At 46.6% G+C, this 17315-nt stretch overlaps 1 protein-coding gene across 1 annotated transcript in view; it reads right to left on the reverse strand.

The window, feature by feature from the left end:
- Positions 1-424: 424 nt before the first annotated feature.
- LOC126184772 (DNA polymerase epsilon subunit 4) overlaps positions 425-17315 on the reverse strand; it is a 64566-nt gene continuing 47675 nt past the window's right edge. The window contains exon 3 of the mRNA XM_049927325.1: positions 425-1005. Within this exon, the coding sequence (XP_049783282.1) occupies positions 856-1005 (150 nt within the window). The 3' untranslated portion in view covers positions 425-855. The remainder of the gene's footprint in view (positions 1006-17315) is intronic.

Consider the following 17315-nt stretch of genomic DNA (forward strand, 5'->3'; position numbering starts at 1 on the left):
CCTCATAGATCATTCCTAATTGGTGACCAGTAATTCATTCACTTACACATATGAGTTCTACAGTGGCATAAATGAAGTAATTCTCAATATTTAATAGTTAATCTTTGTTTGGTTATTAGCCTACCATTGTCTCAGTTCTGAGTAAAATTATAATTTCAATTTTCCTGTTGTGAAACAGTTTCTCAGAATTTTATTTTATTCCTTGTTTTTGCTATGATTTACCATTTAGCTTCCTTTTTGTGTTTGGTATAATCAGTAGTCTCCTTTGTACTCATGGCAAAAACTCATTTAACTGGAACCACACGAAAGGTGGGAGCAAATGCTGTCTGAAAACAGTTCTTTGTAATTTCTTCGAACTATACATACATAGAATAAATACCATTTTAAACATTAGGTATGTAAGATTTGATAGCTTTATCCTGTATCAGGTAGGAAGTTGGTTTTTATTGCACTCTTTAACAGAATACTATGTCTTGGAAGGATCATAAATAACTGTATCTAAACTATGAATACATGTCTGACAAAACCATTAGCTTGTGCTAAAACATGACATTCGATATTACAAGCAAAAGCACGATCGCAAGGATTTTACATAGACAACAGTATAACATATCATAATCTCCATGCACATTTCAAGTATCAAACTTCACCTTGCATATGAATATCATTTGAAATATTATAATCTTCCACAGGTGGTGACAAAACAAACTTAGTAGCATGCTACAGGCATTTAAAGTTAATGGAGGCAAGTAACTTCACAGTAGCACCCCTACAACTGTTTAAAAAATAACATACTTTGAAATAGCTCATGCATTTTTATAAGCACATTTGCTAATTGAAATTAATTTGGAACATTCAACACAAGTCATCAAGTACACCCTCCAAGAATACAAGAGGGTCTACAGCTTCAATCACGGCATCAATGTCTTTTCTCTGCACGGTCTTCCTCTTCCCCTTTATTGTGAAATTGTAAGCTTCCTTTGCCAATGACTCAATAAACAGCTCCTGAAATGAACAAAACAGAATCAAAGGTAAACATAGAAAATAAATATGACTCTGCAACTCTTCAGTTGCAGCGTGAGGGTGATACAAGAGTGGGACAGGTGAATGCTATGTGAACAGGACTATGCAGCAAAATCTCTTACACAATTAAATCATTTTGCAGCAATGTTAGCAAAGTAGCAGTGAACCAACAGGACTTCCTCTGTGATGTATAGTTTTGTACACCATATTATACCTCTTCTCAAATATATTGCTGCATCTGTTGGATGTGAAGAAGTGCTCGACTCCAAGCATACTGGCCACCTTCAATGTAATTTGCACATCATTACACTGTTCAGAGGCATGTTGTCCGAAATCAGTTCTCCGTAATTTCTTCCAACTTCACATATTTAGAGTTCTTTTTTTTAAAACTTCCTGGCAGATTGAAACTGTGTGCCAGACCAAGACTCGAACTCGGGACCTTTGCCTTTCATGGGCAAGTGCTCAACCATCTAAGCAACCCAAGCACGACTCATGACCTGGGGTCACAGCTCTACTTCCACCAGTACCTCGTCTCCTACCTTCCAAACTTCACATAAGTTCTCCTGCGAATCTGGCAAAACTAGCATTCCTGGAAGAAAGGATATTGCAGACATGGCTTTGCCACAGCCGGGGAATGTTTCCAGAATGAGATTTTCACTCTGCAGCCGAGTGTGTGCTGATATGAAACTCCCTGGCAGATTAAAACTGTGTGCCTGACCGAGATTAACTCTGGACTTTTCTTTTTAATTCCCTTTTTTAAAAAATTTGGCCCACTTGTACTTGCACTTCCTAAAATGGAGTCTTTGATTTTGATAATGGTGCTCAACACAGATATAGGTATCCCTAAAGTCTGCGCTTAAAGAAGCCCCACGTGTAGAGAGTATGGAGGATACCAGTACTCCAGCAGGTGTCTTAGGCTTTCTCCAAACTGTAAAACACAGCCACAGTCTGGGATTTCCACAGAAAACCATTCAGGAAATGCGTGGACAAAGTGACGAGATGGTCAACTGCAGAACTGTGCAGTTGAAATGCACACTGTGCAATCGTTAGTGAATTGCGAGTCTTGAGTCACCATACCAACTGGGCATGAATCATATGTTCCACCACCTTGCAAACACAGCTGGTGAGAGATGTGGCAGTAGTTAAAGGAAGGTGTTTGTCCTTACTGGGCTTAGGTACAGGAATGACAGTGGCTTCACGCCAGCATCCGGGAAACAGGCCCTCTGCCCAGGTGCGGTTGTACATATGAAGGGGAACTACTTGCCCACAAGAGAAAGATGCTGCAACATCTGAATGTGAACATTGTCTGGCCCTGTGGCGGACTATCAGAATGAAGTGAGAGCATGATCTAGCCCCTCATAGTAAAGGTGGCATTGTAATATTTATGATCTTGAGAAAAGAATGGTATCACCCCAGCCTCCTACACTCATTTCAGACAGAGGAAGGAACTGTGATAGTGGGGAGGAGGGAGGCCGAAATTTCTGCAAAATGGCTGATCAAGGTGTTGGCGACAGCAATAGGATCCACGATGACATCGTCTGCTACTGTCAAGCTGGAATTTTAGGACTGAATCTTGCTCCCAGAGAGCCATTCGAGGTTGCGCCACATGACCAAAGAGGCAGTGGGACTGCTAAAAGAACCCCAGCTAGCTTTTTTGCTATCCTGAAGATCGTGACGACACTGTGCACACATCTCTTTATAATGAATGCAGTTTGCCATCACAGGATGACAGTTAAAAAACACAAGCTTGTATCTACACGCGAATTGTGCCACGGCATGCCTCAGTCAACCAAGGGACCGGGACACAGCGTGGTTGGTTGGTTGGTTGGTTGGTTGGTTTAAAGGCAGGAGAAGGGACCAAACTACGAGGTCATTGGTACCTTGTTCCTAATAAAACAATGCCACAAGTGTCAGAATAAAACAGACGAAACATATAACACAAAACGGAAAGAAAGGAAAAGCCACAAGAGCAAAGGGAAGGCAATGAACACTAAAAGGAACAAAAGAGGACAAGAAAACATCAGAGATCTTAGAAACAGAAGAGAGTAAAACATGAAAGCAGATTACAGTGGCTGGCCAACCACGAGAATAAAAAGGGAAAGCCAGCCACTCTGCAACACATTAAAACCTCCACCCTAAAAGCACTAGCATGGAGGACACAGAGGTACAAAGCACATGCACTAAAACCTACATAGAAGTATAAAACCCACTCTCATAGATAAAACGTAAGACTATAGCTGCTGTGGAGGCCTTGTCCCCCAACACCGAAGGCAGGGTGGTGGGAAAGTTAAAAGTCTGCTGCAGAGCAGCTACAAGTGGGCAGTCCAGCAAGAGGTGGACAACTGTCATTTGGGAGCCACAGCGACACTGAGATGAGTCCTCGTGACAGAGTAGGTAACCATGCGTTAGCCACATATGGCCAATGCGGAACCAGCAGAGGAAAACTGATTCCCTGCGAGAGGCCTGCATGGAAGACTTCCACACATTCATAGTCTTCTTAATGACACACAGTTTGTCATGCGTGCTGTTATGCCATTCCGTCTCCCAAAGCCAGAAAACCCTGCAGTGTAATACACAATGCAGGTGAACTTCAGAGATTCCTATCTCCAGAAATGGTTTCCACATTGCCTGTTTGGACAGCTTGTCGGCAAGTTCATTGCCGGGGATTCTAACGTGCCCTGGGGTCCACACAAACACCAATGAACGGCGGGACTGATCCAGGGCATAGATGGACTCCTGAATGGACGCTACTAGATGGTGGCGAGGGTAGCACTGGAAGATCGCTTGTAGGCTGCTCAATGAGTCAGTACAGATGGATGATGATGGATGATGGATGATGATGATGATGATGATGATGATGATGATGATGATTATTGGATTGTGGGGCACTCAACTGTGTTGTTATCAGCGCCCGTACGAATTCTCAACCATTTCTCAGTCCAATCTTCCACTTGCATGAAGGATGATGAAATGATGACAACACGAACACCCAGTCATCTCGAGGCAGGTGAAAATCCCTGACCTCACCGGAAATCAAACCTGGGACCCAGTGCTCGGGAAGCGAGAATGCAATCGCGAGACCACGAGCTGCGGACTCGGTACACAGGAGAAATGACTCACCAGGGCACGAGCGGATGTACTCGAGAGCATGAGATAAGGCCGCCAGCTCTGCAGTGAAAACACTGCAGCCAACTGGGAAGGAGTGCTCCTCAATATGTCCTCTATGAACATATTTGAGAAGCCTACATGAACATCAGCCATTGAGATATCGGAGTAAAACACTTCAGAGCCCGGGAACATGCCAAGATTTGAGAGGAAGTGACAGCAGACAGCAGCGGGGTTAACGGAGTCCTTAGGGCCAGGAGGTCCAGACGAAGCTGTGGCTGAGGCGTACACCATGGAGGCGTATGTGAACAGACCGCAAGTAGAGGTGGTAAAGGGAAGGACTCCAGTTCAGAGAGGAGGGACCGCACGTGAACTGCAATCATTAGCCCCGATCTGGGCCACCGATGTGGGAGATGGACTGCCGTGGGCGGGAAAAGGAGACGGTAATGCAAATGCTCAGGGGAATTACGGAAGTGTGCTGCATAACTGGCGAGCAGTTGCGCACGTTTGATCTTCAGTGGAGGGACACAAGCCTCCACCAGTACGCTGGTCACTGGACTCGTCCTAATAGCTCCTGCCGCTAATCGAACCCCACAGTGGTGCACTGGGCCGGGTAAATGCAATGCTGAATGTACAGCCAAACCATAAACCACACTCCCATAGTCAATTAGGGATTGGACAAGGGCTCTGTAGAGCTGCATCAGCGTAGAGCGATCTGCATCCCAGTTGGCGTAGCTCAGGTAGCAGAGGGCATTGAGGTGCTGCCAGCACTTCTGCCTAAGCTGATGAAGACGAGGGAGCCAAGTCAATCGAGCATCGATAACCAGTCTCTACTACAGTGAGTGGATCATCATTAAGGTAAAGTGCAGGTTCCGCATGAATGGTACGACGCCGACAGAAGTGCATGCACGTGACTTTGCGGCTGAAAACTAGAAGCCGTGGGCTAGAGACCAAGACTGCGCCTTGTGGATGGCTCCCTGGAGGCGCCGCTTAGCAACAACAGTACTAGAGCAGCAGTACGAAATGCAGAAGTCGTCTGCATCCAGAGAAGGTGAGACTGAGGGCCTGACAGCTGCTGCTAGACCGTTAATGGCCACTAAAAACAGAGACACTCAATACAGAGCCCTGTGGGACTCCAGTCTCCTGGATATGGATGGAACTATGGAAGTCACCAACTTGGACGCAGAAAGCACAGAGCGACAGGAAGTTTTTGGGGAAAAAAAAAAAAAAAAAAAAAAAAAAAAAAAAAAAAAAAAAAAAAAAAAAAAAAAAAAAAAAAAAAGGTATTGGTCCCCGGAGACCCCACTCGTACAACGTGGGAAGGATATTATGTCGCCAAGTTGTGTCGTATGCTTTGCGTAAGCAAAAAAGGACGGCAATCAGGTGTTGCTGTCTGGAAAAGGCTATTCAGATGGCAGACTCGATGGACACAAGATTACCAGTGGTAGAGTGACCCTGGCGGAAGCTGCCCTGACATGGAGCCAGCAAGTCACGTGACTCCAGGACCCAACCCAACCGCCAACATACCATATGTTCCACGTTCCAGCAGCTTGCGAGGCTGATGGGCCAATAGCTATCCACATCAAGCGGGTTTTTACCGTGTTTTGAACACTGGAATGATGGTGCTCTCCTGCCATTGCGATGGAAAGACGCCATCGCACCAGATGATGTCGCTTGTAGTCAGATGAGAGATTTTTAATCATCTGACTGTGGGTGCAATCAGGCCCAGGAGCTGTGTCAGGGCAATGTGCAAGGGCACTGAGGAGCTCCCACTGTGTAAATGGGGTGTTATACGATTCACTGCAGCATGTAGTGAATGAGAGGACGTTCCCTTCCAGGCGCCATTTGAGTGTGCAGAAGGCTGGGGGTAATTCTCCAATGCAGAGGCTCGAGCAAAGTGCTCAGCTAAGTACTTGGCAATCGCGTTTGCGTCAGTACATAACTTGCCATTTATGGTAACATCGGGGACAGTTGTTGGGGCCTGGTACCCGAAAGGACGTTTGATCTTTGCCCAGACTTGGGAAGGTGATGTGTTGCACCCAATGGTGGAGACGTATCTCTCCTAACTATTCTTCTTCCATTGTTTGATAAGTTAGCGAACATGGGCATGGAGCAGTTTAAAGGCTATGAGGTGCTGGAGCGACTGGAAAAATGCGCAGGAGACGCCTGCATATAAGAAGGGTAGAAGGACGGATCCTCAAAATTACAGACCAATATCCTTAACATCTGTTTGTTGCAGGATTCTCGAACATATTCTCAGTTCGAATATAATGAATTTCCTTGAGACAGAAGTTGTTGTCCATGCATCAGCACGGCTTTAGAAAGCATCACTCCTGCGAAACACAACTCGCTCTTTTTTCACATGACATCTTGCGAACCATGGATGAAGGTTATCAGACGGATGCCATATTCCTTGACTTCCGGAAAGCGTTTGCCTCGGTGCCCCACTGCAGACTCCTAACCAAGGTACGAGCATGTGGGATTGGTTCCCAAATATGTGAGTGGCTCGAAGACTTCTTAAGTAATAGAACCCAGTACATTGTCCTCGATGGTGAGTGTTCATCGGAGGTGAGAGTATCACCTGGAGTGCCCCACGGAAGTGTAGTAGGTCCGCTGTCTTCTATCTACATAAATGATCTGGATAGGGTGGATAGCAAAATGTGGCAGTTTGCTGATGATGCTGTGGTGTACGGGAAGGTGTCATCGTTGAGTAACTGTAAGAGGATACAAGATGACTTGTACAGGATTTGTGATTGGTGTAAAGAATGGCAGCTAACTCTAAATATAGATAAATGTAAATTAATGCAGATGAATAGGAAAAATAATCCCGTAATGTTTGAATACTCCACTAGTAGTGTAGCACTTGACACAATCGCGTCGATTAAATATTTGGGCATAACAGTGCAGAGTGATATGAAGTGGGACAAGCATGTAATGGCAGTTGCGGGGAAGGCGGATCATCATCTTCAGTTCACTGCTAGAATTTTGGGAAGATGTGGTTCATCTGTAAAGGAGACCGCTTATAAAACACTAATACGACCTATTCTTGAGTACTGCTCAAGCGTTTGGGATCCCTATCAGGTCGGATTGAGGGAGGACATAGAAGCAATTCAGAGGTGGGCTGCTAGATCTGTTACTGGTAGGTTTGATCATCACATGAGTTACAGAAATGCTTCAGGAACTCAGGTGGGAGTCTCTAGAAAAAAGGAGGCGTTCTCTTCGTGAATCACTACCGAGTAAATTTAGAGAACCAGCATTTCAGGCTGACTGCAGTACAATTTTACTGCCGCCAACTTACATTTTGCGGAAAGACCACAAAGATAAGATAAGAGAGACTAGGGCTCGTACAGAGGCATATAGGCAGTCATTTTTCCCTCATTCTGTTTGGGAGTGGAACAGGGAGAGGAGATGCTAGTTGTGGTACGAGGTACCCTCCGCCACACACCATATGGTGGATCGCGGAGTATGTATGTAGATGTAGATGCTCCAGGGAAGGCTGCTGCTTATGCCGCTGTAGAGCTTGGTGACGCTCCGTAATTGCTTCAGCGACTTCCGGCGACCATCAAGGGACTGCCTTACACTTTGTGCACCCTAAAGAGAGAGGGATCGCATTTTCTGCTGCACAAACAATTGTTGTAGTCACCTGCTCAACCATCACATCGATTTTAGCGTGTGGGGGAGATTCAGCAGTGACAGCAGAGGTGAAAGTTCCCCAGTCTGCCTTGTTCAAAACCCATCTGGTCAGGCGTCCTTATGCCTGATGCTGGGGCAGCGACAAGAAGATGAGGAAGTGGTCACTACTACACAGGTCATCATGTGCTCTCCAGTGGATAGATGGAAGAAGTCCTGGGCTGCAAATTGATAAATCAATGGCCGAGTAACTACCACGAGCCACACTGAAATGCGTGGCGGCCGCAGTATTTAAGAGGCAGTGGTCGAACTTTTCTAATACAGCTTAAAGAGAGGTTTGAAGGGGCATGTGTTCACTACAGACCGAGTTTAGGACATAAATGCCGAACTCCGCCTGACACTCTATTATAGTCGCTACGGTTCCTGTAATATACCTTATAGCTGTGGAGGGCAGGGGTCCGCATTGTTGGGAACCAGGTTTCCTGGAGGGCAATGCAGATAGCAGGTGTAAAGTTTAACAGTTGCCGTAGCTCAGCCAGGCGGTGGACAAACCCACCGCAGTTCCACTGGAGGATGACATCGTGAGATTGGGAAGGCATGGAACATTCAATGAGGCAGTTTACGCCTCGGTCACCTGCACCCAATTTATTGCCTGAGCAGTCTATATCCATTGTGTCTGAGGGTCTGGCGAAATCTAGGTCCTCAGTGGACGCTAAAATCTCCACATCATCCTCAGCCACAGAGTTGTAGATAGCGGTGGTGTGGGTGAGGGGTTCTCTTTTTTGGATTTCTCTCATTGCTTCTTGGGTTTCCCCAGCTGGGAGGACTTAACTGATTCAGTCTCCAGGACTGAGGATGAGCGTGAAGCTCTACGACCAGCTGCTTTTGGGCTCTTCAGCCACTGGCGGGTGTCATCTTTCCCACTAGAAGAAACCTGGAAAGGGAGTGACCCAAGAGACCCCTTCCTAGAAAGAGCAGCCGAAGAAAATTTACGCTTCTCCGGCATAGAAGTGGGGACGGACATCCCCGATGATTGGAGGGTGGGGGGGGGGGGGGGGGGGTGATCCCAAAGTAGGTGGTGCAGGAGCAACATAGAGGGAAAAATGTCCACCGTCATCAAGTGGGCAGGTTTAGTCTTCCGGCTCTGAGAGGTGACTTGGTTTGGCAGAGCTGATGGTGCCAGAACTGTTGTAGCAGCAGTGTAAGACGATGTCATATGCACAGGATGCAGGTGTTCAAACTTTCTCTTAGCCTCAGTGTAGGTCAGTCTGTACAGGGTCTTGTACTCCACGATTTTCCTTTCTTTCTGGAGAATCCTGCAATCAGGCGAGCATGGCGAATGGTGCTCTCTGTAGTTGACACAGATGGGAAGCGGGGCACATGGAGTATTGGGATGTGATGGGCGTCCGCAATCTCAGCATGTGAAGCTGGAAGTACAATGGGAAGACACGTGGCCGAACTTCCAGCACTTAAAGCACCGCATCAGGGGAGAGATATAGGGCTTTACATCACACTGGTGGACCATCACCTTGACCTTCTCGGGCAATGTATCACCCTCAAAGGCCAAGATGAAGGCACCGGTGGCAACCTGATTATCCCTCTGACCCTGGTGGACATGCCGGACGAAATGTACACTTTAGCGCTTTAAATTGGCGCGCATATCATCGTCGGACTGCAAAAGAAGGTCCGTGTGAAACATGCCACCCTGGATGATATTTAAGCTCTTATGGGGCATGATGGTTACAGAAACATCACCCATCTTGTCCACAAGCGAGTAACGGCCGTGACTGGGCAGAGGATGCTGTTGTGATCAAGACTGACCCAGACCTCATTTTGGACAAGCCCTCCACCTCCCCAAACTTGTCCTCTAAATGCTCAACAAAAAACTGAGACTTCATTGTCATGAAAGATACCCCATCATCTCTCAAACATACAAGGAACCAGGGTGAGTAAGAGCTGCTGCCATCCTTAGCCTGGCGTTCCTCCCATGGTGTGGCCAGGTAGGGAAACTATTTGGGGTCCTACTTCTGTGCATTGAATTGAGCCCATGAATGCTTAGAGACTGCTGTTGTTTGACCACCAGCAAAAGATGATGCACTATGCTTCATTGCGTGTCATCCGCCCTGATGCCACCCACTCCTACCAGGGGCCCTCCCCACGGGCGCCACCCAGCCGCAGCAAAGACCACTTGGTAGGATGGCCTTTGCCGGAAATCCCAATGCCCCAGGGGGATGGGCAGCTACCCCTTGTCATACGTGGGGAATTAAAGGTGCAGACATCTGCAGAGTGAGACCTGTGTGGTCAGGGGGCTACAACCAACAGGGTACATGGTGACCCCACCACAATGGACTGGCTACTGTGCTGGATATCAGGTGCAAAGAAGTCCATGTTCATTGTCGACGCAGAAATCGTCACAGCATAGTGCATGGTGAAAACGCACCCAGGAAGGTGTCCTTGCCGACAAGATGGAGAATGGGCAGGACTGCAATGCGACAACGAGAAAATGGGCTAAAGATATCAACACACGATGGACACTTAGCACTTTGTAAGGCGAAACAGCATAGTTACCCCAATCCTTAAGCCAGGCAAGAACCCAATGTCTCAACAGCTACTGGTTGAGTCGCCTGATCAACATAGTCTGTAAGCTTCTTGAAAGGATGGTTACCTGCATATTATGATGGGTTCTCGAATCTTGTGGCCTTCTGACCTCCTATCAGTCCTGTTTTCAGGAGGGATGGTCCACTACCAACCATCTACTTAGATGGGAAGCAGCAATTTGATAGGCTTTTTCTAACCGCCAACACCTTATCACAATATTTTTAGATCTGCATAAGGCATATGACACAGCATGGCAGGCTCACAGTCTACTTGCTCTCCGTGACTGGAGGTTTCAAGGCACCCTACGAGTTTTTATCCCACTGGTTGTTGGCTCTAGCCAACAAGGTTCTGAATCTTCGTCTGTCAATCGCTAAAGATTCTAAAAAATCAGACTAAGATAAGCGATCCATTGAGTCAGGAAACAAAATTGCAATCTCACAACTGCTTTGACCTCTCGCATTCCGTTCTGTTGTGCTTTGACCTTCCCATTGAGGATGACATTCAGTTTCCATGGCAGTCATGCTGCTCATCTGGAATGAGGTTCATAGTCAAACGATCTCACTGAATACCTGGCAACTAGCTGTTGCAGTCCCCATTTCCCTTCCTCGCTTCACCTTTCCTCTTTGTAACACCTACACCCCCCCTGCCTTCAGTGTCAGCAAAGCAGACTTCCTCCAGCATATTCACCCCTCTTTGCTGCTTGGTGGCTAATGTGCACCATCCCTTTTGGGGCTCCTCAAGAACCTGTCAGAGAGGTGCCTTCTTGGCTGACCTCAGTCAGCTCAACTGCCGTAACTCTGGAGTGCTTGCATTCCTTCCTGACTCCACGCACACCTGTTGCGATTCGGACCTGCCCAACTTGCCAGTCATCTGGCCTGTTCTCCTTCACATACTCTAACGACCACTTCCCGTGCGCTATCAGTTTGCTGACTCCTACAACACCTACTGTAAACCCAACTGGCAGCTTTCTAATGCCGACTGGAGGCTTTACTCCACCTGGGCAACCTTCACTGAACATAATTTCCCCAGTTGTGATGACCAGGTAGAATACCTTACAAATATTGTCCTTACTGCCGCAGAATGTTCCATTCCTTGCACTTCATCTTTACTGCTCCGTGTCCTGGTTCCTTGGTGGACAGACACATGCCATGATGTATTCGCACTTGGAAATGTGCTCTCTCAGTTTTTCACTGTTGCCCTAAGATTTTGAACAGTATTCATTACAAACAGTTGCATGTGCAGTATTGTCGCATTCTTCGGGACAGCAAAAAAGCCAGCTGGATTTAGTTTGTTAGTCCTTCTAACAATTCCACTCCCTCTTCCGTCATGTGGGCCAACCTCTGAAAGCTGCCTGGAACCAAGGTCCATTCTCCAATTTCTGGCATAAGAATAGCAGATGTCATAGTGGACCCCACACCTTGGGCCATTATTTTGTTGGGAGTTCGAGCTCCACTCACCATCACCCTGCCTTCCTCTATCAGAAACAAGTTGAGGTGGCTCAGGCAATACCTTTCTCTTCTCAGAATCCTGAGTGCTACAATACCGCCTTCACTAGGATGGAGCTAGATCACACTCTTGCTTCATCCCAATCCTCTGCCACAGGCCCAGATGCTGTTCACATTCAGATGTTGAAGCACCTTTCTCTTGAGGGCAAACACTTTCTCCTTCACACGTGAAATCACATCTGGGAAGGGGGCACATTTTCCAGATGTTGGCGTGAAGCCAGTCATACCCATACCTAAGACTGGTAAGGACGAACACCTTCCTTTAGCTACTGTCCCATTTCTCTCATCAGCTGTGTGTGGAAGGTGATGGAATGTATGATTCATGCCTGGCTGGTATGGTGGCTCGAGTCTCACAATTTACTAGCCACTGTACAGTGTGGATTTCAAGGGCGCTGTTACGAAGTTGAGTATCCTGTCACTTTGTCCACCCATGTCATGAATGGTTTTTTGTAGAAATACTAGACACTGTCCATGTTTTTCAATTTGGAGAAAGCCTATGACACCTGCTGGAGTGCTGGTATACTCAGTACTCTCTACATGTGGGGCTTCTGAAGCCACCTGCCACACTTCCTTCAGGAAATTTTAAAAGACAGTTTTCAAGATACGTGTGGGGTCTGTCTTATTGGGCACATTTATCCAGGAAAACAGTGTGCCTCAGGGTTACGTCTTGAGCGTCATCCTCTTTGCTATTGACATTAACCTTATAATGGCCTGTTTCCCTCCAGCCATCTCCCACTCCCTTTTCGTTAATGAGTTTGCAATCTATTACACTTCTCCATGGACTTGTCTCCATGAACAGCATCTTCAGCAATGTATCGTCTTTACTCATGGAGCATAGACAATGCCTTTCGTTTTTTCACTGACAAAACCGTTTGTATAAACTTCTGACTGTGCAGTTAGTTCTTCCACCGTCTTCACATCTTGGGCCTGTTGCTCTTCCTTTCATTGAAACTATGAAATTCCTGGGGCCGATGCTCTATAGGAAACTTTCTTGTTCCTCCCATATCTTACCTGGCAGCCCGCTGTATACGGTCCCTCAGTATCCCACGTGTCCTCAGTGGTAATTCCTGGGGAGCAGATTGAACCACCTTCCTCCATTTGTAGTGATCCTTTGTCTGTTCAAAGCTAGCCTATGGATGTTTCCTTTATGTATCTGCATGTCTGTCCATTTCACGCAGTCTCAATACAATCCATCATTGTGGCATCTATTTGGCCACTGGCATTTTACACAAGCCTGGTTGAGAGTTTGTACGCAGAAACTGCTGAATTACCACTGTCATAACCCCCCCACCCTCCCCTCCCAGGAGGCTCACCACTCTGGTGGGTTCGTGCTTGGCTACCACGGGGCCCAAGCCTTTGCAGCATCCTTTCCCTTTCATGCCGCATGTCTGCCCTCTTGCTGTTCTTTTTCCCCTCCTTTGGGGAACATATCTGGGCTGTTTTTCGGCAGTCCATATCAGAATACTCTTCACTGTTTTTCATTCTTTCTTTCTTTGTTCACCTTCTCCTGTCCTTTCTCCACTTTGGCATTTGATCTTCTTCTTCTTCTTCTTCTTCTTCTTCCCCGTATGCTCCTGAAGGCCAACCCATGCATCTGACTCCTAACAGGTGAGTGGTTAACGCGCCCTGGCCCTGGTTGACAGGTAGGGTTCACATGTACCCCCCGGTAAAGGCCAGGCCCAGGGAGGGGTGATTGCCAGAGCTGCTACCTTCCCAAACTGCCGATTGGTCCCTTTGTCAGGTGGTAGGGAGGTATGTCCTGACGTGTGAACAATCACCTAAAGTGGGTGTGCCCCACTTGACACCTGGCCAAATGTGTAGCCTGTGGAAGGGATGCTCCTGAGGGCAATTTTTCACCTCCTCCCCACTGTATCAACTTCAATGGCGACCATCCGCCTCTTCCCGAGATTGTCCTGTGTATCTCTATGAGCAGGCTGTCCAGGAGATCCAGGTGAAGGAAAACATGCTCGCTAGTTCTTGGCTAGTTTGAAATGCTACATTCTACCATCTGGAACCTATAGTACTGTTCTTGCTACATCTCGCTCCATGGAGGACACTGTCATGCAGACATGCGACCTTAAATTTAGCACCGCCAATGTGAAATGCCCTCCTTCAAGGTAGGGTCACAGTCTCCTCCTCCAGCTGTGCAACAAGCCAACAAACTTCCGCCTCACGGGGTGAAGTCACCTGCTACACGACCATCGGGCCTGAAAGGACAGAAGGAGTACTCCCACGAAAACTTCCAATGTCCCTCCAGCGAACCAACACCTGAGTCTTCCTCTGCTAACTGGAAAGGCTTGAAGATGTCCAACAAAGGCAAATGGTCTTCTTCTTTGAGACTGATGTCCTCATCGACAGTGATACCCTCACCCGGCCAACATCTGTGTCGCTGGTTCACACCACCACCTGTTTTTCTGCCCGGGACTTCCCAGACAGACAGAAGGAGAATGCCGATGCCTCTGTAGCCTTCATGGAACAGGATCATCCAGTCTCTGCCTTGTAGCAGTGAACCTTTGAAGGCTGGCACTTGGCAGGCACTGACGTGACACCCCTTCATGTTTTCCTTGTCTTGACTCTCCTCCAATAGAACGTTCGTGGGCTTCGACCCAACAAAAGAGGATTTATGGCTGCTTTTAGAATTGCAGCGTCCACTTGTACTCTGCCATCAGGAAACAAAATTGTATCCTCAAGAACGCTTTGAGCTATCGCATTTCTTCCATATCCATTTTGACCTTACCCCCGAGGTTAGCATCCTATCTCATAGGGGAATCATGCTGCTCATAGGGGATGACAGTCATAGTTAACCCATCTCCATGACTACCCATCTTAAAGTTGTTGCAGTTATTTTCCTTCCTCATTTGACCTTTTTCCTTTGTATCGTTTACATCCATCTGTCATTCAATGTCACCAGGGCAGACTTCCTAAAGATTATTGGGCAGCTGCCTCACCCAATTCTGCTGCTCAGTGACCTTCATGTACACCATCCTCTCTGGGGTTCTTCCAGAACCTGTCTGAGAGGTGACCTCGTGACCGACTTCCTTGAACAACATAACCTCTTCTGCCTTAACATAGAACCACCCACATTCCTTTCATACTCCTCGCACACCTATTCCCATTTGGGCCTGTCCTGCTGCACTGCCCAGCTTGCCCTTCATCTCTAGTGGTCCGTTCTTTCTGATGCCTACTAGAGTGGCCATTTCCCACGTGCTATCATTTTGCTGACTCCTACCCCACCTGCATGCACACCCAAATCGCAGCTTACTAAGCCCGACTGGAGGCTTTACTTCTCCCTGGCAACCTTCAACAAACAAGATTTCCCCAGTTGTGATAACCAGGTGGACTACCTCACCAACATTATCCTTACTGCTGCAGAACATTCCATTCCTCACACTTGCTCTTTACCACACTGCTCCCCCTGTGAGTCCGGGGGTTAGAATAGGCCCGAGGTATTCCTGCCTGTTGTATGAGGCGACTAAAAGGAGTTCCACACGTTTCGGCCATTATGTGATGGTCCCCTGTAGGGTTTGACCTCCATTCTTCAAAATTTTGCCGAATAGCGAGCCAACAGTTGCAGACCTTTAGTACATGTTGCCTTGGGGAAATGTTCAGGTGTTGGATTCATCTGATTGTGAATTTTATCGGGTCCCGGAGCTGCGATGTGGGGTGAGACAAGAGCCTGGAGTAGTTACCAGGTAGTGAAAGATTCATAATAGGATTCAGCCTAGTGGGGAGTGAAACACAAGGGTGAAATATGCTTTTCGAATAATTTATAGAATATGTCCCAATCATTTAATTAAGGCTAAAATACATCGAGAATAAATTTTCTGTGTAAATAAATCTGTAAAATAAGGAGAAAAGGTCATGATGTAAGGTAGGGAATGTATCTCTGTGCTGCTCCAATACAGAATATTCCAGAGAAATTTTATATATTACTCTGTAAAGTAAGTTGAAGGCAGTCACCATAATTTGTTTTTGGACTATATAAAAGCAGGAGCTGGAGCAGGAGCGCTCTCTCTCTCTCTCTCTCTCTCTCTCTCATTTGCTTTTGATGGTTGTTTCACAAAATGCAAGTGTTCCTATCACATCTGTAACTTTTGGTTAAATAATTATGCCAATGTAACTACAAGAGCCACATTTGAATTAAGAACCTGTTTTCCATTAATGCCACATCTCAATTTATTATGTTGCATTTTCGAACTTTTTCAGGCTGCACTGAAGGGGGAGAGTTGCCGATGAATTGTTTGGTAACCACAGCCAAATGCTACTAGTGTTCAATTGGCATTTACTTTATCAAACTTTTATTTCAGCGTCCTCAAGAACTCTTCTACCGATCTTTTCTATCAGTATCCAGGAATGGTAATTACACAAACTGTGTAACTTTGAGATCTGTCGCTGGTCTCTAAGCAATGCTGTCGGCCAATGTTCTCGTCTATCTGATGCTGAATGGTGGAATGCAATTTTATGCCAAATGAAAAAAAAATTCTATGCACAATTTTACTGTTTCAGGAGCTTTGCCACCAGCAGAAGTGATTAATAACGTTTATAATACTATTTTTTAAAAAATATATCATAAATATTGTAAGGGGCTTCGACTTGTCATTTCTGCAGTAGAAACTTAGCCGGATAGAAAGAAGGTAACAATGCCATTGCAAATTGGGTTGCACGGTGTTCTGCAAGAAGCAATGAACCAGTGCAAAGACTACCCTGGTGGACAAGAGCCAGCATAGGCACACAAAGGTCAGTTGGTTCTTTGAAGCACCCAACAATGGCAATCAGTCACTCTGGTGTTGGCATGGAAATGATAAGATCCCCAGAAAGAGGTCACTGTTGCAAAGGTCATAGTGTAATGACCAATGTACCAAAGCCACAATATAACAGAAAAGACTGTTAGATCAATAGCTAAAAGGTGCCAGGGGTGGCACTGGAGTGGGTGGGAGAACCATTGTTGACGTGGCACAGTTTCATGGTCCATGAGAAGATGTTCAATCAGAAGGACCCTATATGACAAAGTTAGTCATTTTATGATGTACCCAAGAGAAACTACGGATGGAATGTCCACCCAGACAAAGCCCCTCTTGCCTGGGTAAGTGTTACACAACTGAGGTGTGACAGGTTCCTACAAGCTGCCCCCAACAACTGTTCCAGATTAAAAGACGTCCATCTCATGGGTGCGTAGCACACCTACAGATTGATGGATTTTCTTATAGAGGTCTTTACCATCCTCACAATCCAGACGACTAAGCCAAGATCCCCATTACCTGTAACATACCACCGTGCTATATGGTGGTCACTCAAACGTGCCCACAGCTTATTGTTACAAAGAACTAGCAGCGCACTCTGGCCACCAGCTCAGGAAACGCAAGTGTCAAAAACTGAAAACCACATCAAAATAGGGTTGGCATCACGAAGATCATCCAATGGTAAGGCAAATGGGAAAAGAGAATAGTTGGACTT

The sequence above is a fragment of the Schistocerca cancellata genome, chromosome 4 (genome assembly GCF_023864275.1).
Source record: "Schistocerca cancellata isolate TAMUIC-IGC-003103 chromosome 4, iqSchCanc2.1, whole genome shotgun sequence".
NCBI classification, from domain to species: domain Eukaryota; kingdom Metazoa; phylum Arthropoda; class Insecta; order Orthoptera; family Acrididae; genus Schistocerca; species Schistocerca cancellata.